Raw genomic sequence first — 23,654 nt, forward strand, 5'->3', positions numbered from 1 at the left:
GGTGGCGTTTGTCCGGATCCGGGACGGCGCTTTGATCCTGGACATGACAGCGCCTCCTCCACTTTTGAGCGCGGATGTGACGCTAGGAGCCCCATCGCTGCGGACGTTAGGTATTCCTCCTGGCATTCCCTGTTGTCACCTCATTTGCCCCTTGATGCTGCTCTGAGCACCTTTACCCTTTCACATTCTCTATCACTGCCCTTGGTGGTTTGGACACTTTTGCACCCTATTCCTTAATTTTCACTCCCATGGCTTTCCTATTTTTCTTTTGACTGTTACCCAACACTGAAGCACCTCCCCCCCCCCTTTTTTCCCCCCCTTATTTTTCACCTTTATTCACCCTTTCACTTTTGCTTTCACAATTCGCACCTCACTTTATTCAGTCACCATTATTCACTCAATGTCAATGCTGGGTGTGGCCTTTTACGTATATTCTCCAATATACATATATACACTCTCATATATTTTTTTTATATATTTTTACCAATTAGTTTTCTCCTTTTTCAGCATTCCTGAAGTTTTTCAGATGATCCAGCTTATCTCCCTCGATTAATTGAATTTAATTCATCTAGGTATTTATACTTACCTCTAGATTTACCCTTTATATCAACTTGATTACTCCCTACCCGTCACTGTAGTCACAGTGAGAAAAATTTTCTTTATATTAATCGAACATCCTTACCCATAGATATCCTTGGAGATCAACATCTTGATATCATCTCCCAAACACTTTTGTCACCTTCATGACATCGTAGAATGCCTGTGTGGTGTGCCTTTGTCCCCAGTCTGGGCTCCTACAGCTCCCGGAACAGACTTCTCTGACCCCTTGGGAGCATCCATCTACAACATCTTGTATGAAATGACCTTCCCTTGAAATTATGATTTGGGGTGCACTTGGCTCCTGACGAGTGGAATGTATCCACGAAACGCGTCGAGTCTAATATGGATGCACTCCTTACCAATATTAACATGTTACCTGTTTTAATGTTTTTATCAATGATCTATTTTTCTCATTGTGTATTTCTTGAGTTATTATTTGGTATCTACGATGCCTTTTATTACATTGGGATTGTGCCATTTCACACATGTATTGTTGATGTCACCTGTATCAATGTGTTTATGCCATATATGCTATTTCCTCATGATATACATTAAAACCTTTATCTTTATAAAATTGCATTCTTTATTGTGACCACCGACTCCGCACACCTCATTTAAAGTCCCGCCTTTGTCCCCCCCTTTCCCGTTTTACCTCATTAATACCTATATAGGGCATCGGCTTTTCTATAAACTATTTTACATTGATGCTATGTCATGTACTTTTATTTTATATATAATTTATACCACATTATATACATTCTACCAACGTGCCGATCCCCTGCAATATCCTTTTTATCCCCCATTTTATCCTTCATATTTCCCTTCCCCCCTTATACAATGAACAGGGATGGAGGCGGCTAGCCCTGGGCAGGCACCGCCTCATTTAAAGTCCCAACTGTCTTTGTCTTTTTGTCTGTTTTGTCTTTGTTTGTCCTGTGTTTTGTTATATATTTTTTGAATATGCATAGGGATGGAGGTGTGCGGTTGGTTCACGGTTGGTCCATATGCAGGCCCCCTTCCCCCCTTTTGTTTTGGGCTTGCTACTATCTTGGCAATATCCATTTATACATATTTATTTCGAGTATGTCCCTTTTGTCATGGGTAGTAACTTGTTTGTATTCTATAGATTGCTATTACTAGGTTGTATATATCCCATGGTCTGTCGTTTACTTCCGGGAGCTGCGAGGCGCTTCGGCGGCCTCCCTTCTCCCCCCTTCTGCCCATCCGTTGATTGGACGCGGGGGTATGGGCGGCTTCCCGTCGCGCCTCGGCGCCACGTCATCCATGCTGTGCGTGTGACGTCTATTGACAGCGTCCTCGCGCCGCCATGTGATTCCACTCTCGCGCTCATACTTAGGGAGGTGGCGTTTGTCCGGATCCGGGACGGCGCTTTGATCCTGGACATGACAGCGCCTCCTCCACTTTTGAGCGCGGACGTGACGCTAGGAGCCCCATCGCTGCGGACGTTAGGTATTCCTCCTGGCATTCCCTGTTGTCACCTCATTTGCCCCTTGATGCTGCTCTGAGCACCTTTACCCTTTCACATTCTCTATCACTGCCCTTGGTGGTTTGGACACTTTTGCACCCTATTCCTTAATTTTCACTCCCATGGCTTTCCTATTTTTCTTTTGACTGTTACCCAACACTGAAGCACCTCCCCCCCCCCTTTTTTCCCCCCCTTATTTTTCACCTTTATTCACCCTTTCACTTTTGCTTTCACAATTCGCACCTCACTTTATTCAGTCACCATTATTCACTCAATGTCAATGCTGGGTGTGGCCTTTTACGTATATTCTCCAATATACATATATACACTCTCATATATTTTTTATATATTTTTACCAATTAGTTTTCTCCTTTTTCAGCATTCCTGAAGTTTTTCAGATGATCCAGCTTATCTCCCTCGATTAATTGAATTTAATTCATCTAGGTATTTATACTTACCTCTAGATTTACCCTTTATATCAACTTGATTACTCCCTACCCGTCACTGTAGTCACAGTGAGAAAAATTTTCTTTATATTAATCGAACATCCTTACCCATAGATATCCTTGGAGATCAACATCTTGATATCATCTCCCAAACACTTTTGTCACCTTCATGACATCGTAGAATGCCTGTGTGGTGTGCCTTTGTCCCCAGTCTGGGCTCCTACAGCTCCCGGAACAGACTTCTCTGACCCCTTGGGAGCATCCATCTACAACATCTTGTATGAAATGACCTTCCCTTGAAATTATGATTTGGGGTGCACTTGGCTCCTGACGAGTGGAATGTATCCACGAAACGCGTCGAGTCTAATATGGATGCACTCCTTACCAATATTAACATGTTACCTGTTTTAATGTTTTTATCAATGATCTATTTTTCTCATTGTGTATTTCTTGAGTTATTATTTGGTATCTACGATGCCTTTTATTACATTGGGATTGTGCCATTTCACACATGTATTGTTGATGTCACCTGTATCAATGTGTTTATGCCATATATGCTATTTCCTCATGATATACATTAAAACCTTTATCTTTATAAAATTGCATTCTTTATTGTGACCACCGACTCCGCACACCTCATTTAAAGTCCCGCCTTTGTCCCCCCCTTTCCCGTTTTACCTCATTAATACCTATATAGGGCATCGGCTTTTCTATAAACTATTTTACATTGATGCTATGTCATGTACTTTTATTTTATATATAATTTATACCACATTATATACATTCTACCAACGTGCCGATCCCCTGCAATATCCTTTTTATCCCCCATTTTATCCTTCATATTTCCCTTCCCCCCTTATACAATGAACAGGGATGGAGGCGGCTAGCCCTGGGCAGGCACCGCCTCATTTAAAGTCCCAACTGTCTTTGTCTTTTTGTCTGTTTTGTCTTTGTTTGTCCTGTGTTTTGTTATATATTTTTTGAATATGCATAGGGATGGAGGTGTGCGGTTGGTTCACGGTTGGTCCATATGCAGGCCCCCTTCCCCCCTTTTGTTTTGGGCTTGCTACTATCTTGGCAATATCCATTTATACATATTTATTTCGAGTATGTCCCTTTTGTCATGGGTAGTAACTTGTTTGTATTCTATAGATTGCTATTACTAGGTTGTATATATCCCATGGTCTGTCGTTTACTTCCGGGAGCTGCGAGGCGCTTCGGCGGCCTCCCTTCTCCCCCCTTCTGCCCATCCGTTGATTGGACGCGGGGGTATGGGCGGCTTCCCGTCGCGCCTCGGCGCTACGTCATCCATGCTGTGCGTGTGACGTCTATTGACAGCGTCCTCGCGCCGCCATGTGATTCCACTCTCGCGCTCATACTTAGGGAGGTGGCGTTTGTCCGGATCCGGGACGGCGCTTTGATCCTGGACATGACAGCGCCTCCTCCACTTTTGAGCGCGGACGTGACGCTAGGAGCCCCATCGCTGCGGACGTTAGGTATTCCTCCTGGCATTCCCTGTTGTCACCTCATTTGCCCCTTGATGCTGCTCTGAGCACCTTTACCCTTTCACATTCTCTATCACTGCCCTTGGTGGTTTGGACACTTTTGCACCCTATTCCTTAATTTTCACTCCCATGGCTTTCCTATTTTTCTTTTGACTGTTACCCAACACTGAAGCACCTCCCCCCCCCCTTTTTTCCCCCCCTTATTTTTCACCTTTATTCACCCTTTCACTTTTGCTTTCACAATTCGCACCTCACTTTATTCAGTCACCATTATTCACTCAATGTCAATGCTGGGTGTGGCCTTTTACGTATATTCTCCAATATACATATATACACTCTCATATATTTTTTATATATTTTTACCAATTAGTTTTCTCCTTTTTCAGCATTCCTGAAGTTTTTCAGATGATCCAGCTTATCTCCCTCGATTAATTGAATTTAATTCATCTAGGTATTTATACTTACCTCTAGATTTACCCTTTATATCAACTTGATTACTCCCTACCCGTCACTGTAGTCACAGTGAGAAAAATTTTCTTTATATTAATCGAACATCCTTACCCATAGATATCCTTGGAGATCAACATCTTGATATCATCTCCCAAACACTTTTGTCACCTTCATGACATCGTAGAATGCCTGTGTGGTGTGCCTTTGTCCCCAGTCTGGGCTCCTACAGCTCCCGGAACAGACTTCTCTGACCCCTTGGGAGCATCCATCTACAACATCTTGTATGAAATGACCTTCCCTTGAAATTATGATTTGGGGTGCACTTGGCTCCTGACGAGTGGAATGTATCCACGAAACGCGTCGAGTCTAATATGGATGCACTCCTTACCAATATTAACATGTTACCTGTTTTAATGTTTTTATCAATGATCTATTTTTCTCATTGTGTATTTCTTGAGTTATTATTTGGTATCTACGATGCCTTTTATTACATTGGGATTGTGCCATTTCACACATGTATTGTTGATGTCACCTGTATCAATGTGTTTATGCCATATATGCTATTTCTCATGATATACATTAAAACCTTTATCTTTATAAAATTGCATTCTTTATTGTGACCACCGACTCCGCACACCTCATTTAAAGTCCCGCCTTTGTCCCCCCCTTTCCCGTTTTACCTCATTAATACCTATATAGGGCATCGGCTTTTCTATAAACTATTTTACATTGATGCTATGTCATGTACTTTTATTTTATATATAATTTATACCACATTATATACATTCTACCAACGTGCCGATCCCCTGCAATATCCTTTTTATCCCCCATTTTATCCTTCATATTTCCCTTCCCCCCTTATACAATGAACAGGGATGGAGGCGGCTAGCCCTGGGCAGGCACCGCCTCATTTAAAGTCCCAACTGTCTTTGTCTTTTTGTCTGTTTTGTCTTTGTTTGTCCTGTGTTTTGTTATATATTTTTTGAATATGCATAGGGATGGAGGTGTGCGGTTGGTTCACGGTTGGTCCATATGCAGGCCCCCTTCCCCCCTTTTGTTTTGGGCTTGCTACTATCTTGGCAATATCCATTTATACATATTTATTTCGAGTATGTCCCTTTTGTCATGGGTAGTAACTTGTTTGTATTCTATAGATTGCTATTACTAGGTTGTATATATCCCATGGTCTGTCGTTTACTTCCGGGAGCTGCGAGGCGCTTCGGCGGCCTCCCTTCTCCCCCCTTCTGCCCATCCGTTGATTGGACGCGGGGGTATGGGCGGCTTCCCGTCGCGCCTCGGCGCCACGTCATCCATGCTGTGCGTGTGACGTCTATTGACAGCGTCCTCGCGCCGCCATGTGATTCCACTCTCGCGCTCATACTTAGGGAGGTGGCGTTTGTCCGGATCCGGGACGGCGCTTTGATCCTGGACATGACAGCGCCTCCTCCACTTTTGAGCGCGGACGTGACGCTAGGAGCCCCATCGCTGCGGACGTTAGGTATTCCTCCTGGCATTCCCTGTTGTCACCTCATTTGCCCCTTGATGCTGCTCTGAGCACCTTTACCCTTTCACATTCTCTATCACTGCCCTTGGTGGTTTGGACACTTTTGCACCCTATTCCTTAATTTTCACTCCCATGGCTTTCCTATTTTTCTTTTGACTGTTACCCAACACTGAAGCACCTCCCCCCCCCCTTTTTTCCCCCCCTTATTTTTCACCTTTATTCACCCTTTCACTTTTGCTTTCACAATTCGCACCTCACTTTATTCAGTCACCATTATTCACTCAATGTCAATGCTGGGTGTGGCCTTTTACGTATATTCTCCAATATACATATATACACTCTCATATATTTTTTATATATTTTTACCAATTAGTTTTCTCCTTTTTCAGCATTCCTGAAGTTTTTCAGATGATCCAGCTTATCTCCCTCGATTAATTGAATTTAATTCATCTAGGTATTTATACTTACCTCTAGATTTACCCTTTATATCAACTTGATTACTCCCTACCCGTCACTGTAGTCACAGTGAGAAAAAAATTTTCTTTATATTAATCGAACATCCTTACCCATAGATATCCTTGGAGATCAACATCTTGATATCATCTCCCAAACACTTTTGTCACCTTCATGACATCGTAGAATGCCTGTGTGGTGTGCCTTTGTCCCCAGTCTGGGCTCCTACAGCTCCCGGAACAGACTTCTCTGACCCCTTGGGAGCATCCATCTACAACATCTTGTATGAAATGACCTTCCCTTGAAATTATGATTTGGGGTGCACTTGGCTCCTGACGAGTGGAATGTATCCATGAAACGCGTCGAGTCTAATATGGATGCACTCCTTACCAATATTAACATGTTACCTGTTTTAATGTTTTTATCAATGATCTATTTTTCTCATTGTGTATTTCTTGAGTTATTATTTGGTATCTACAATGCCTTTTATTACATTGGGATTGTGCCATTTCACACATGTATTGTTGATGTCACCTGTATCAATGTGTTTATGCCATATATGCTATTTCCTCATGATATACATTAAAACCTTTATCTTTATAAAATTGCATTCTTTATTGTGACCACCGACTCCGCACACCTCATTTAAAGTCCCGCCTTTGTCCCCCCCTTTCCCGTTTTACCTCATTAATACCTATATAGGGCATCGGCTTTTCTATAAACTATTTTACATTGATGCTATGTCATGTACTTTTATTTTATATATAATTTATACCACATTATATACATTCTACCAACGTGCCGATCCCCTGCAATATCCTTTTTATCCCCCATTTTATCCTTCATATTTCCCTTCCCCCCTTATACAATGAACAGGGATGGAGGCGGCTAGCCCTGGGCAGGCACCGCCTCATTTAAAGTCCCAACTGTCTTTGTCTTTTTGTCTGTTTTGTCTTTGTTTGTCCTGTGTTTTGTTATATATTTTTTGAATATGCATAGGGATGGAGGTGTGCGGTTGGTTCACGGTTGGTCCATATGCAGGCCCCCTTCCCCCCTTTTGTTTTGGGCTTGCTACTATCTTGGCAATATCCATTTATACATATTTATTTCGAGTATGTCCCTTTTGTCATGGGTAGTAACTTGTTTGTATTCTATGGATTGCTATTACTAGGTTGTATATATCCCATGGTCTGTCGTTTACTTCCGGGAGCTGCGAGGCGCTTCGGCGGCCTCCCTTCTCCCCCCTTCTGCCCATCCGTTGATTGGACGCGGGGGTATGGGCGGCTTCCCGTCGCGCCTCGGCGCCACGTCATCCATGCTGTGCGTGTGACGTCTATTGACAGCGTCCTCGCGCCGCCATGTGATTCCACTCTCGCGCTCATACTTAGGGAGGTGGCGTTTGTCCGGATCCGGGACGGCGCTTTGATCCTGGACATGACAGCGCCTCCTCCACTTTTGAGCGCGGACGTGACGCTAGGAGCCCCATCGCTGCGGACGTTAGGTATTCCTCCTGGCATTCCCTGTTGTCACCTCATTTGCCCCTTGATGCTGCTCTGAGCACCTTTACCCTTTCACATTCTCTATCACTGCCCTTGGTGGTTTGGACACTTTTGCACCCTATTCCTTAATTTTCACTCCCATGGCTTTCCTATTTTTCTTTTGACTGTTACCCAACACTGAAGCACCTCCCCCCCCCCTTTTTTCCCCCCCTTATTTTTCACCTTTATTCACCCTTTCACTTTTGCTTTCACAATTCGCACCTCACTTTATTCAGTCACCATTATTCACTCAATGTCAATGCTGGGTGTGGCCTTTTACGTATATTCTCCAATATACATATATACACTCTCATATATTTTTTATATATTTTTACCAATTAGTTTTCTCCTTTTTCAGCATTCCTGAAGTTTTTCAGATGATCCAGCTTATCTCCCTCGATTAATTGAATTTAATTCATCTAGGTATTTATACTTACCTCTAGATTTACCCTTTATATCAACTTGATTACTCCCTACCCGTCACTGTAGTCACAGTGAGAAAAAAATTTTCTTTATATTAATCGAACATCCTTACCCATAGATATCCTTGGAGATCAACATCTTGATATCATCTCCCAAACACTTTTGTCACCTTCATGACATCGTAGAATGCCTGTGTGGTGTGCCTTTGTCCCCAGTCTGGGCTCCTACAGCTCCCGGAACAGACTTCTCTGACCCCTTGGGAGCATCCATCTACAACATCTTGTATGAAATGACCTTCCCTTGAAATTATGATTTGGGGTGCACTTGGCTCCTGACGAGTGGAATGTATCCACGAAACGCGTCGAGTCTAATATGGATGCACTCCTTACCAATATTAACATGTTACCTGTTTTAATGTTTTTATCAATGATCTATTTTTCTCATTGTGTATTTCTTGAGTTATTATTTGGTATCTACGATGCCTTTTATTACATTGGGATTGTGCCATTTCACACATGTATTGTTGATGTCACCTGTATCAATGTGTTTATGCCATATATGCTATTTCCTCATGATATACATTAAAACCTTTATCTTTATAAAATTGCATTCTTTATTGTGACCACCGACTCCGCACACCTCATTTAAAGTCCCGCCTTTGTCCCCCCCTTTCCCGTTTTACCTCATTAATACCTATATAGGGCATCGGCTTTTCTATAAACTATTTTACATTGATGCTATGTCATGTACTTTTATTTTATATATAATTTATACCACATTATATACATTCTACCAACGTGCCGATCCCCTGCAATATCCTTTTTATCCCCCATTTTATCCTTCATATTTCCCTTCCCCCCTTATATAAAGATATAAAACTATAATTTTTTGTGAAGAATCAACAACAAGTGGGACACAATCATGAAGTGGAACGAAATCTATTGGATATTTCAAACTTTTTTAACAAATAAAAAACTGAAAAATTGGGCGTGCAAAATTATTCGGCCCCCCTAACGTTAATACTTTGTAGCGCCACCTTTTGCTGCGATTACAGCTGTAAGTCGCTTGGGGTATGTCTCTATCAGTTTTGCACATCGAGAGACTGAAATTTTTGCCCATTCCTCCTTGCAAAACAGCTCGAGCTCAGTGGGGTTGCATGGAGAGCGTTTGTGAACAGCAGTTTTCAGTTCTTTCCACAGATTCTCGATTGGATTCAGGTCTGGACTTTGACTTGGCCATTCTAACACCTGGATATGTTTATTTGTGAACCATTCCATTGTAGATTTTGCTTTATGTTTTGGATCATTGTCTTGTTGGAAGACAAATCTCCGTCCCAGTCTCAGGTCTTTTGCAGACTCCATCAGGTTTTCTTCCAGAATGGTCCTGTATTTGGCTCCATCCATCTTCCCATCAATTTTAACCATCTTCCCTGTCCCTGCTGAAGAAAAGCAGGCCCAAACCATGATGCTGCCACCACCATGTTTGAGAGTGGGGATGGTGTGTTCAGGGTGATGAGTTCAGAGTGTTGCTTTTACGCCAAACATAACGTTTTGCATTGTTGCCAAAAAGTTTGATTTTGGTTTCATCTGACCAGAGCACCTTCTTCCACATCTTTGGTGTGTCTCCCAGGTGGCTTGTGGCAAACTTTAAATGACACTTTTTATGGATATCTTTAAGAAATGGCTTTCTTCTTGCCACTCTTCCATAAAGGCCAGATTTGTGCAGTATACGACTGATTGTTGTCCTATGGACAGAGTCTCCCACCTCAGCTGTAGATCTCTGCAGTTCATCCAGAGTGATCATGGGCCTCATGGCTGCATCTGTGATCAGTCTTCTCCTTGTATGAGCTGAAAGTTTAGAGGGACGGCCAGGTCTTCGTAGATTTGCAGTGGTCTGATACTCCTTCCATTTCAATATTATCGCTTGCACAGTGCTCCTTGGGATGTTTGAAGCTTGGGAAATCTTTTTGTATCCAAATCCGGCTTTAAACTTCTCCACAACAGTATCTCGGACCTGCCTGGTGTGTTCCTTGTTCTTCATGATCTCTGCGCTTTAAACGGACCTCTGAGACTATCACAGTGCAGGTGCATTTATACGGAGACTTGATTACACACAGGTGGATTCTATTTATCATCATTAGTCATTTAGGTCAACATTGGATTATTCAGAGATCCTCACTGAACTTCTGGAGAGAGTTTGCTGCACTGAAAGCTAAGGGGCTGAATAATTTTGCATGCCCAATTTTGCAGTTTTTTATTTGTTAAAAAAGTTTGAAATATCCAATAAATTTCGTTCCACTTCATGATTGTGTCCCACTTGTTGTTGATTCTTCACAAAAAATTATAGTTTTAAATTTTTATGTTTGAAGCCTGAAAAGTGGCAAAAGATCGCAAAGTTCAAGGGGGCCGAATACTTTTGCAAGGTACTGTATATACACAGTATATAGAGAATTTGTGCAGACGCCCCCTGATAGTCTTTAGCTGCCTTGCAAAAGTGATGTCTGGGCTTCTGATGTGTTGTTGTAATTTAAAACTGAACTTAGGCATTACCTTTAGGGTTGGTTCATACCACATGCAGTTCAGTGCGTTTTCCTGCATCAAAAACGTATGGGCACTAGGTTACATTATTATTATTATTATATAGGATTTATATAGCACCAACAGTTTACGCAGTGCTTTACAACTTGAGGGTAGACAGTACAAATACAATACACTTTAATACAGAAGGAATCAGAGGGCTTTGCTCGTTAGAGTTTACAATCTACATGGATTTTACATGGATTTTATTGGCAAAGTTCACACCATTGTAGTGCAATTCAACACAGTCAACAAAAGTAGAACATGCTGCATTTTTGTCTGCAAGGAACTGCACTGGAATGCATCTAAACACATAAAAAAAATGCAACAATACACATACAGCAAAAAAACCCCTAGAAAACAGGAAACTTTCGGGGGAATAAATGAGATGGAATGCATTGAAAACGCATCAAAAATTCACCTGAATGCATCAAAAATCAGCATGCAAAAACACATCTGTAACATATCCAAACTGCGGGCTGGTTCACAAAACAAAAACGCACTCCAGATCTGTTCCAGATGCGTTTCTGCATGCGTGTTCCGGTGCATTTTGTATGCATTTCCAGATGCTTTTTCTTTTCTCCAATTTTATTTCCCACTGTACTGGAGTCCAGTGCATTTTTTGATGCGTTCCAATGCATTCCGGTGTGTTTTTTTATGCGTTTTACCATGTTCCAGTACAGTCCAGTGCAGGAAAAATGCAGCATGTTCTACTTTTTTTCTGGAACTGGAAAGTCCTAAAACTGACTGTAGTGGAGCTCCAATACCCAGCCTAGGTATCTCCGCTGTATAATCCTTGAAGCTGAGGAAGCACTAACATATGCAAGGCAAACCCCCCTACCAGTAACTGGATGACATACAGTTCTGGGAGTCAACAACCCTTTTATTCAGCCAGAGCTGGCTTTTATATGATTCCCCATGCAAGGGGTTTCTTAAATCATTTTCCAGGGGCATTCCCCGCTGGATCAGAGACAGACTCAACCAACACAACACAACCAACCTTAACAGTATTCCACCAGCAACTAATAGATACCAATAATTCAATCAAACTGAGCCAATTAACTAGCAGACTTTCATCATCAAACTCCTGCAGTACAATACACATTATTATAAGTGTAATCACAGAACCTGCAGTAGATACCAGGTGAGTAAATCAACAATGTATGGAAGATAGGTGGTTGAGCTGATGATTAGTTCAAAAAATACCGGTTTTGTGTTTACATACACTTGAAAATAATCTTACCAATATGTCTTAATGATTTTAATAAAACTTGTTTCTGTTTAGTGTATATTATATCATCATGCATTGTTTTTAAAGCAGCCGTTAAAATGCAATTTCCTATGCTTTCTGCATGAATCACTTCTGGCACGTTTTTCTGACAACAAGAGATAAACCCCCAGCACACACCCTGTGGTTGACCGCCTCAACTCTGTTCCAGTGTGCTGTGTGATGGGAGCTGCGTCCCTTCCCTCCAAACAGCTTTTAGACCTCTCCTCCCTAAGCTCTGCAGAGTGTAAATTTAGCTCCCCGCCCCCTGTTTCTGAAAGCTCAGACAAGCTGTAAAATTTCTGCACTTTGAGCAGCTGAAGAAAAGAAATGGCTGCAGATAAACAGGTACAACGTATGTAGGAGGATTTGTTTCATCTGTGTATCACCTGAGGCCAGTGACTTCGCTGGGTATATGTAAGGGTTTACAACCACTTTAAAGCAATAGATTATATACTGGACTTTAGATTCATATGGTAGTGCAAAGAGCAGTAATGATGTGTAGGATGTAATAACCCATAGTAACCAGTCAGATCTCACTGGGCAAGTCTAATCCAAAAACATTGTAAAGCCAGCCATAGACTGATTGAAACTCAACTGGTTCAGCAAGGACAGGCCAAAATTCAAACCTTCTATGGGCAGGCTCATTGTACCCAAGTTAATTGATCAACTTGGGTACAACCATTCTGTTGGATTTTCCATGCGAATATTGCCAACCCGTAGCCATTGTATTCTACCAACGGGGGGGATTCCCCCATCAACACTGACTATGCTGATAGGGAAATTGAGGGGAAAATCACCCCATTTATGGCTAGATTTAGTGTATTGATTGGGGTACTTTGCAGCTGTTATTTGTACCAATGTGCTGTTTGTCATTTATTTAATCTGTAGAGACAACAGGGAAAGTGGCATTGTGACCAAAGTCTTTATTGTGGAGTATGTTCCTCCAGAGATAGACTCATCAGATGAAGATAATGATGAAAACTTCCTGAAAGATCTCTCCAAACAGGTAAGACATAAAATATGCTGCATGCTTCTTGTCGGGTGCATGAAATGATGCCGACTAGTGACTATGGTGTATTTGGAGGGTATTTACTGGGACTTTCCTAGTGCTACAAACATACAGTACACATATTACTTTGTAAAAAACGACTTTATTTTGTATTACTGCATATACCGTATGCATATCCAAAAACATTTTAAAAAGGGGAGAAGAGGGCTTGACCTGTTGTTCACAATTGCTACTGAAAACTTAGCGCTAACAAGTTGTATTGATAACCAGGGTCGGACTGACCTACCAGGATACCGGGAAATTGAGGGCAGCAGCGCCTGTAAAAAATATGGCTGCGGCCGGGCCCGGGTCAACATGTCAACTGCAGGTACGCCTCCGCTGCTCGGGAAAGCCCGTACATGCTTGGCCCTTCACGGGCAGGCGGCGCACACGCAGTGACGTAATGGCGTCGGGCAGTGCCATTTCTAAATGTAAAGCAGCAGTGGTATTCCGTCCAGTGGTGGCGCGCACCTCATCACAGCCCGGTAAGACCCCTCTGCAGCCTCTGACATCTCCTGTACCATGTCCGCAGCCTGTGCATCTCCTGTACCATTTCCGCAGCTTCTGCATCTCCTGTACCATGTCCGCAGCCTCTGCATCTCCTGTACCGTGTCCGCAGCCTCTGCATCTCCTGTACCATGTCCACAGCCTCTGCATCTCCTGTACCATGTCCGCAGCCTCTGCATCTCCTGTACCATGTCCGCAGCCTCTGCATCTCCTGTACCGTGTCCGCAGCCTCTGCATCTCCTGTACCGTGTCCGCAGCCTCTGCATCTCCTAAGGGAGGGTGGGGGACTTAACTTCTGATGGTAGGGAGGCTCTTGACATCTTATATAAGGGTCGGGTATGTTCTGAACATCTAGTCTTACAGCTACAACTAGCCCTTTTGGGGGCAATCATAATGCTGATGTGGCCCATGATTAAATTGAGTTTGACACCCCTGCTCTAGAATGTCCAAAATGTTATACTCCTCGAATAAAAATCTAATTACATGTTTATGGTTTTAAGGTTTGAAAAAACTACAGACAAAGATTTAGACCCCGTTCACACTTGGGCGAGCCGACTTTGCCGGGCAACCTGTGTTCATATAATTGAAGTCAATGCAGGTCGCTCCGGGTCGCCCCAAAGAAGCTCCGGACCCTTTTTCTAAGTCGGAGCGACTTGTGTCGCTCCTATTAGAACGGGTCCACAGCTTCTCTATGGCAGGCGACCTACGGCGACCTGTCAGGCGACCAGGTCGCCTGACAGGTCGCCCCAGTGTGAACCGGCTCTTAGCCATTGTTATTTATAAACAAATAAATTCTTGCGCTCGGCCGACAGAAACAGTTTGAACCGCTGCAACTTAAATATCCTGAATACTAGGCCAATAAATAATGTGAAAAAAATTGTTGCGTTGTCCCTTTAAATCTCAAAAGCAAATGGCTAATTGGAAATTAAGTGTGAATGTAACACAAAATTTACATACACCAATGCTGAAAGTATGCATATAACAGTGCAAAACCAGCAAATTCAAATTAATACATACAACAACACCTGTAAATAAATTAAAGCTTATGAAACATATATGAAAAGTGCATGTGCAAAAAAAAAAACAATACAGAATATCTGATGAATAAATGTGCAATATCATACAAAATAAATATTAAAGTCCATCAAAAAACACAACTGTTCAAATGAAAGTCCATGTAAAATAAATAGTGACAAAGTGCTCAGTGCCTAAGGGAATTTCCACTTTAAAGTGCTCCAGTGCTAAAAGTGCTCTGTATGTTGAAAAGGAGGCCTCTTACTAGATGACGTGGACCTCGAATTACAGAGCTCAAGCGTGAACAAACTCCATCTCCCAAGTGGGCTTTTTCATTGGCAAGGGACTTGCGATATTGCACTGTGATATATACATAGTGTTCATTTTATATTACATTTCGATTTAGTTTTAGTCAATATCTCTTGACTAAAATGCCATTTTAGTTTTAGTTGTATTCCAGTCATCTGAATTGTTTGTCATAGTTTAGTGGACTGCAATCACGTTCGTTGACGAATATAACACTGGTCCTAATAGCTCACTAATAGGCCATGTAGTGGGACCCCTCTAGCACTCTGGTATGGGGGGCTTTCCCACATAATGAAGAACTAGTACATTTTGATACAATTCTTATGGAAACTTCTGCTTGTTCTTGTATCATGCATACAGGGTTTATTGACTTTTACTGCCATCCCTGGCCAGACTATCCTTGCAGGTGACAAACCTTGTGGTCCTGCCACATCCCCTGCTCATTAGTTGCTCTTGTACAGCTGTAGTGAAGGTCTTTACCCCCATTTACATATTTAGCATACTGTCCACTGGTCAGAGCGAATGCTGTTTATCGGAAAACATAAATAATTCAGAGGAGGCAGGTGTTAGTTGGTTGCAGGCTGGCTGGTAAGGTGAGCTGGGAATTTTTCTTTGACATTGTTTGACATGTGTCGCCCTTTTTATGTGCTCCTTGCTGTTTAGGCCAGTTTTAGGTCGGGCATTTGCCGTTTGTTTGTACTGTTGGTGCATGGAAATCTTATCTTTTCCACCACTGTGATAATGCCTTTTAAGATGAGATACCCATTGGGGATACATCCTATGGCAGTGATGATAGAGCATTAATGGGTGCATGAAACATAATTACTACCGGAGACTGAATAAAACCTCCTAACCTCTGCCAACACTGTGATAAACCCATTTAAAAGCAGTTATAAACCAATTGATTTGACTGTTTCCCAAAACAGTTACATTCAAGCAATGCCAAGATTAATAACTATAACAGCAGCTTCTACTCTCAACAAAACTGTTAGGATTGAGTTCAACTGCTGGTAGCACTGTGTTGCCCTGGGTTGAATGCTGCAGTTCCAGTATCCACCAGCAGGTGTCTCCCAGAAGCCAGCAGGCTGCTATGATCACTTAAACCTGTGTTCAGCTGCCAGGTGGCTATTTAAAGTGGAGTTCCGCCTCCCCCTCCAAAAATTAAAAGTCAGCAGCTACACATACTGTAGCTGCTGACTTTTAATATTAGGACACTTACCTGTCCTGGAGTCCAGCAATGTCGGCGCCGCAGCTGATGTTTCCATCGGCTGTCGGGTGCTGCCGCCACCATTGCCGGTAAGGGAACCCAGCAGTGAAGCCTTTCGGTTTCACGAGCGGGTCCCTACTGTGCATGCGCAGAGCGCGCTGCGCATTCCTGCTGGCTCGGTGGCAGAGGAGGGGGCCGACCTACCAAGGGACGGCGCTGTATCCTGGAAGTGGGGAAGGGTACCTGTCAAAAGCAGGTACCCTTTCCCCCCTCCCCCCTGAAAGCTGCCAAATGTGGCACCGGAGGGGGGGGAGGAAACAAAAGAGTGGAAGTTCCACTTTTGGGTGGAACTCCGCTTTAAGGCTTCTCCTACTTTTCCCTAGTGCGTCACTATTCTGATTGCCTTTTTGTTGCCAGAACCTTGTTCCTGCGATCCTGATTCTTAGCCATATCTATCCTGTACCCCTGTGCCTTGCTCCTGCTCTCTGCCCTTGTACCCCCTCTTCCTTGCATCCCTGTATTCCCTGTTACCCCTTCCCTTATATTGTAGATATTTGTAGATTGTCAGTTGTTTGGTTTATTATTTATTTTTGTTTTCGGTGTTGGTCTTTGTTTGCTGGTATTACCTATGTTCACTGATTGCTGTGTATGCTTGTTTGTATTTTTCACTGTAAATAAATCTCACTTTAAGGCTCTACATTGTTTGGTCTCAGTTTCCATGTGTAGCTACATGTGTCTGGTCTCCCTAGCTGCTGCTGAATCCTTACAAAAACTGTCAAGTCATCAAATGGCTGGTATCGTAACTGATTACACGTGCAGCACCATGACAACTGCAGATCCAACAGATGGCAACTTCCTTGGCTTTAAGAGATAGGAGAGTTTTTTTCCATCTAAAAAGAAGAGGTTCCCATTGGAGAAACATCCTATATCCTTGATAGCGCTCCAGTGAGTTCAGCAAACACAGTCTGTCCCGAAAAATGAAAAAGAAAACCACCTCTCTTCGATTACTGTAAGAATCCCATTTATCATGAGGTTCCCATCCTATGCCAGTGATAGAGAAACAATGGGTGTAGAGAAAACAACCACTCCTGGAGATGGCATGACACCCACACTGTAACCATCACTGTATACCAATGCTTTGCTGCAGTGATTTTGGAGAAGCCTATTGACTCCTGAATTAATCTCCAAATGTGCATGACTGTTCTTCTTATCCTTTACAACAGAGATATGCAAACTGTGGCCCTCCAGCTGTTGCACAACTACAAGTCTCATCATGCCTCTGGGTGTCATGCTTGTGACTGTCAGAGCCTTTCTATACCTCATGGGATTTGTAGTTCTGCAACATCTGGAGGGCCACAGTTTGCATATCTGTGCTTTACAATATAATGACATCTGATGCAAACATTTCTCTGTTTAGAACACTGTCAACACTTTGTCCCCTATGAAGACTAAAAAGAAAGATGGCATGCCACAAAGAACTTCAGCCTGGGATGATACAGCACAAAGTCATAAAGGTAAATGATGTATGCTTTTGGTTGTTCACCGCTTGTTTAAAAAAAATAAATTGAGCCTAATGTAGGTGTAAATGTGTGAAAGAACAGCTGTCCATGCTGTCTTCACTCTAAGGCTTCTTTCACATGGTCCGCTGCGTGCTGCGGTCCGTTCTCTGCTCAGCGGGGATCGATCCGCCAATCCCCGCTGAGCCGGCGGATGACAGCTCCCTCTCCGCACATGTGAAGAGGGAGCTGTCAGAGCCCCGCTGCTCTCTATGGGGAATCGGATGAGAGAGGACCGCCTGTCCGCTCTCATCCGATCCCATCCCCTGGACGGATGGAAAATAGGGTTTCCATCCGTCCGGATTTCATGGACAGGATTGGATGTGGATGGCAGCGGGTGTCAGCCGAGATGTCTCCGCTGACATCCGCTGCCCCATAGGGATGCATGGAGGATCCGATCAGACCCGCCTAAAAAACTCACAGGCAGATCTGATCGGATCGTTTGTGTGAAAGGAGCCCAAAGAGGAATAACCTAGTGACCCTTGGACATCAGAATTGTCAATCTGGGGGTGGAGAAGGAGGAGGAGTAGTGGGGTAGTATTAGATGCACTAGCAGATTTAGATAGACTAGCAGCTTACTGTGGGGGCACCCGAAGCCAAGCTGCAGCTCCGTGTATCCGTTCAGACATGAAGCTGCCATTCGACCCCGTCCCCTATCTCTCCTGATTGGCTAACTGAGTTTGATTGATAGCAGCTGGAGCCAATGGTGCCGCTGCTGTATCTCAGCCAATTAGGAGAGAGAGTACTGGACGGCTGAAGCACTCGTGGACATTGCGATAGAGATGGGGTTCAGGTAGGTATTAGGGGGGCTGATGCACACAGAAGTCTTTTTATCTTAATGCATAGAATGCATTAGGATAAAAAAACCTTCTGACTTTACAACTCTTCTTCCGACACCTTTCCCTCATCTCTCAAACATGCACTGGTTACCCCCATACTTTAAAAAGGTCACAAATTTTATCAGTTTTTTTTTTTGTCATAACAAAAGGTGTTAATGATCTTTTTAAAGTTTGTATTACTATAGCACTTTTCTTTCTGGGGACTCAAAGCAAAAAGGAGGTGAGGCAGTCGTCTTGGCACACTCAATTTAACCAATCAATTTACCAGCATGTCTTTTGAGTGTGGGAGGAAACTGGAGTACCCAGAGGAAACCTGCCTACGGAGAACATGCTAACTCCACTCAGAGAGATTTGTTGTCTTTTTAAATGTTTTTTAGATATAAAGCTAGTTTTTGTGTCATTTTTACCTATTACAAAACCAGACTTTTCTTTCTATTGATCCTCTTCTCCCATCAATAAGGTCTCTCCGATTAAAAAACATAGACTCTCTGTAGTCGCTAAACTGTTATTTGATCGTTTGTGTCTTCTTTGTAAAGGTTGTACATTACACAAATGGAGCTCAAATTGTCTTTCTAATTCGTGTAAAGAGTGGCTATGGATGATACGTCCATTTTAACCCTTAAAATGTCTCTAAAAAGAAAAACATTTTCACTGTTTCTTTACAATATGTCAGTATTTCTTTCTACAAAGTGGTATCTTCTTTGACACCTTATTGTTTCAAAAGTCACAGCATTTTTAACAAACATAAGCAAGCACCATGCCAGCTTACATACAGATGCACCTTGTCAGCTTTCAAAAAGTTTCAGTTTTCCTTGGTTGTGTTTTTAGATCTTGATCCGGATGGGAGAATCAGCCACAGGTCTTTGACTGGTCCAAGATTTCTGAACAGCCGCCTAGGAAAGACCAGCCTAGCAGAGGAGGCATTGGCAGTACTGCAGACCCAGAGGTCACAGGTAGAGTGCAGGAGGTGCTTTGTTGTCTTGTATATGCAGCTTCAATTCTCTTATACAATTTTCTGTTAGATTTACCAAAAAACATATAATATGAGGTCAAAACGAAACCACACCTTCATTTGTACCCTATAAGGCAGGCCTTTGTACTACATAGTTGAAGATAAATCTAAAGAAAATTGTACAGAAAATTGTAAGAAATGAGTTTAATGTATGGCCAGCCTAAATGTCTGAAGATGCCAATGTTACAATTACATCCCTTCAGTTTCTCTGCTTATGACCTGACCTTTTGAAGTATCCTTGAGTCAGTTTATTGCAAGATATATATATATATATACTGTATTTTTTTTATAAATTACTATTTTTACCAATATTTGCCAGGGTTGTCTGGTACCTTACAAACAACTGTCCTTATAGTTCCGCCTAAGGCCCCCTCTTCTCCAAATGGCACTTTTTTTGGGGGACGAGGACCTGTCAAAACTAACAAGGCGATCCCCTTTCTCCCCGCAGTTATCTGGGACACGTCATAGGTCTCAGAAGACTGCAGGACCATTCACAATGCGCAGCGTGGCTCAGGTAGGTGTAGTGGGCACCCAGCTGTGAAGCCGCAAGCTGTCACAGCCCAGTGCCCACAGTTGAGATGCCGAGGAGAGGAGAGGCAGAGAAGGAACTGATCGAGTGAGCACATCCCTGGATCATGGGACAGATGAGTGTCTGTTTATTAAAAGTCAGCAGCTACAGTTTTTGCAGCTGCAGACTTTTAAGAAACACAAAAATGAGCACCTCTTTAAGCTGGCCATAGATGGATCAATAACCAGCCAGTTTAGCAGGGACCAGCTAAATTCCAATCCATGTGGCCATCCCTGTTCGATAGAAGTCAATGGTTAGATTAATATCTGTCAAAAGGAAATGTTGAAAAACTTCTGTCAATCAGCCACTTCAGCCACTGATTAGTGTATTCTGACAGTACAGAGCCTCACTGTCTTAGCAGGAAGGAATTCCACCATCCACCTTGCTTGTGTGGATGGAGGAAGAAGCTGGCCGAATGAAAAAAAAAAAACAATAGAAAAAATGACCCATCTATGGCCAGCTTTTTTCTTGCCTAAGAATCCATTATAATGTGGACCTAAACTGTAATAATAATTTTATCCAGGGCTTTTTTTCTCAAAGAATAGGTGTAGCCTAGGTTGAGAAACCAAATACATCAGAACTAGACTAGGGTTATTTCCTTTGACAAGCTAACGATAATATCTGCAAAATCTTACATCTGAAACATTTAGCCTGTTTTAGATCCTGAGAAGTGCTATTGGTGTTGGTCACTATGGAGAAGCCATTTGACACCATTTCTTGGCAGTACCTGTGCTTCACCATTAGGATAAGGGGATTTATCATAAACTTTTTTAACTGGATCAGGGCACTTTACACCCAACCGACGGCCTCAGTCTGTTATTGTGGACATACATCCAAAACGTTTCCCATAGCTAGGGGCACAAGACAAGGGTGTCCACTTTCACCCATTTTGTTTGTTGAACCCCTAGCCATTTATATTCGCCAAAACAGCAGCATCAAAGGTCTAGAGGTAGCTGGTTGGGACAACAAAATCACGCTTTTTGATGATATATTCTTCAGTCTCACCTAATACTTCTTAGCTAAATTTGGATCCTTCTCAGGATTGAGAGTTAGCCTGTCTAAATAAACTGTGATGGATATTTCGTTATCTCCCTCCACTTTGTCCCAATTATAACTAACTTTGATTTCCAATTTTCTGCATGACTTCCATATCTAGGTGTACATTTGACATCTTTGTACAATACATTGTACCAAGCCAGTAATCCCCTCTTATTTCATAAGCTGAAATTCCTACTATTATCCTGGTGAAAACACCAAATTTCCTGGTTTGGCTGCCTCCCAAAATTCACACTACAGACTCTCCAAAATTCTATATTTAGATTAATTTGGGGGCCCACCTGCCCAAAGATTAACAAAGCGACTATTTATTGCCACAGACCTAATGGTGGTCTGTGCATCCCCATGCTGTCACGTTACTACGAGGTAGCAAGTATCACCCCTTGAAGCTTCTACATGGCACACAGGAAACCCCTCTGGATCTTTTAGATGAGCTTGAATGTGACCCTATAAAAATTTCCTCTCTGCCTTGGTTACCTCCCAATTTGCAAACCCCTATACAACCCCGTTTGGCCCACACTCTCAAAGTCTGGAACTCTTTTAAATTCTTATGAGGACTCATCTCCCCCACATCTACCCCTCCTGAACATTGTAAAATGCTCCGTGTTCCCCCTTGGCATTTAATCGCCAATCAGATTTCAATGGTTGCTTAATAAAGGGTTTGTCAATGTACATTCTTTCTTCATGTTCAGAAAAATTAGGCCGTTCACGTATTTCCAGGCAACACACTCTGCTCCCAATACAACTCTTTAACATTCGCTACCATCCACTCTTCTAAAACTTACCCCAAAACAGGCTACATGCTCGATGGGAGGAGGACCTTGGCAAGTCTCCCTCTGAAGGGGACTGGGGAGCCATGTAGGAAGCCATAGCCAAAACTTCACACAACATATTAGCTAATCAAAAATTCATACAAAAGACTTTTCAGATGGTACCTTACCCCCACCTGACTCATCACATATGCCCCCAATGCTTACTAGTTTGTTTCCAGGCATGTGGTCAGAAACGCACCATGCTACATATTTGATGGACTTGGCAGAAAGTACATAGGCTATGGATCTGAAAATACACATTGATCTGCACCATTTTGGGCTGTAACTTACGTAAGGACCTGATAGAGGCGCTACTGAAAAAACACTTGAAGGAGTTTTACATCCTGCATCGAAATCCATCTCTTTCACATTTGCAACTACAAAACAGACGATAGCTAATTCTTGGAAGTCCCCTGTACTAAATTTCTCTGAAGTCCAATCATCATTGAATGGAATGATGATTAACGAGAAGCTATTAGCTATTTCATTGGATACTTAGGAAAGGTTACAGAAAATATGGTTGCCCTGGATTTCATGTTTCCAGCCGAATCCAAGAGCCTTGAGCCTCAGAATAGTTAATACCTCTCTGAGACCCATGGAAGGGAAGGAACCTCCCCCCCTTTACCCCCAGTCTTTATTCCCCATCCTCCTATCCACCTACCTCCTCTTTACCCACTACAGCTTTGTTTCTCCTCCTTTCTTACCTAAATCTCCTGTCTCTTTCTCTCTCTGGCTCTAATTGTGCCCCAATATGGTAATTAGATAATACTAGTTAAATAGTACTCATTGTCTCACTGCTAACATTTTTCATATCAAACATTTTTGCTCCTGTTGTAATTTCTTCTCTGCCATGGGCCACGTATAGACATCTTCCAATACAGGATAGTTAAAATAGAGCTTAGAATGGGGGTGGGAGCAGGTTTAAGTGTAGTTAGTATTTGACAGGAATTCTAACTAAGGTCAGAGAGCAGTGGCACAAACAGACTAATGATTTGAAGGTTTAGGTTCACTTTAAGGATTCATTCACATGAGTGGCTGGGGGTGGGAGGAGGTAAAGCAAGCGGTTGAGCCACAGTTTTATTGCCCCTCCTGGCTGCCCACCTAAGCACAACAATGCAGACACACAGGGCTGTACCAGGTGCTACTACCGCCAAACACAGCCCATTCAAGTGAATGGGGTCGTGCTCCAACAGGTCTGCAACTGCGTACAATGCGTGTGGCGGTGTGGTGGGTTGGAATTTTAAAGGTTAACGCCAGCAGTGAGGAGGTGACGTATTGCTTCCTTGTTTCCTGTTCAATGCCTAAAGCAATCCACTGCAGTGGAATGGCAAGCACCACCACACATGTGAACAGGCCCTAAGATATTCTTACGCCCCTCTTTTACCATGCAGAGAGTAGATCCCTGGCAAAATGAATGTATAATAGAACATTTATTTCAAGAGAGAGAAAGAAAATATGCTGAAATTGATAGAACTAAA

At 42.7% G+C, this 23,654-nt stretch overlaps 1 protein-coding gene across 2 annotated transcripts in view; it reads left to right on the forward strand.

Annotated features, from left to right (window-relative positions):
* The window catches only part of DZANK1 (double zinc ribbon and ankyrin repeat domains 1), a 107,417-nt gene that overhangs the window by 34,157 nt on the left and 49,606 nt on the right, over positions 1-23,654 (forward strand). For both annotated transcript variants that reach the window (XM_082252297.1, XM_082252298.1), the window contains exons 4-6: positions 13,140-13,257; positions 17,751-17,847; positions 19,557-19,681. In XM_082252297.1, coding sequence (XP_082108423.1) covers positions 13,140-13,257; positions 17,751-17,847; positions 19,557-19,681 — 340 coding nt within the window. The remainder of the gene's footprint in view (positions 1-13,139; positions 13,258-17,750; positions 17,848-19,556; positions 19,682-23,654) is intronic.

This window comes from Pelophylax lessonae, assembly GCF_965119305.1.
Source record: "Pelophylax lessonae genome assembly, chromosome: 3".
Lineage (NCBI taxonomy): Eukaryota > Metazoa > Chordata > Amphibia > Anura > Ranidae > Pelophylax > Pelophylax lessonae.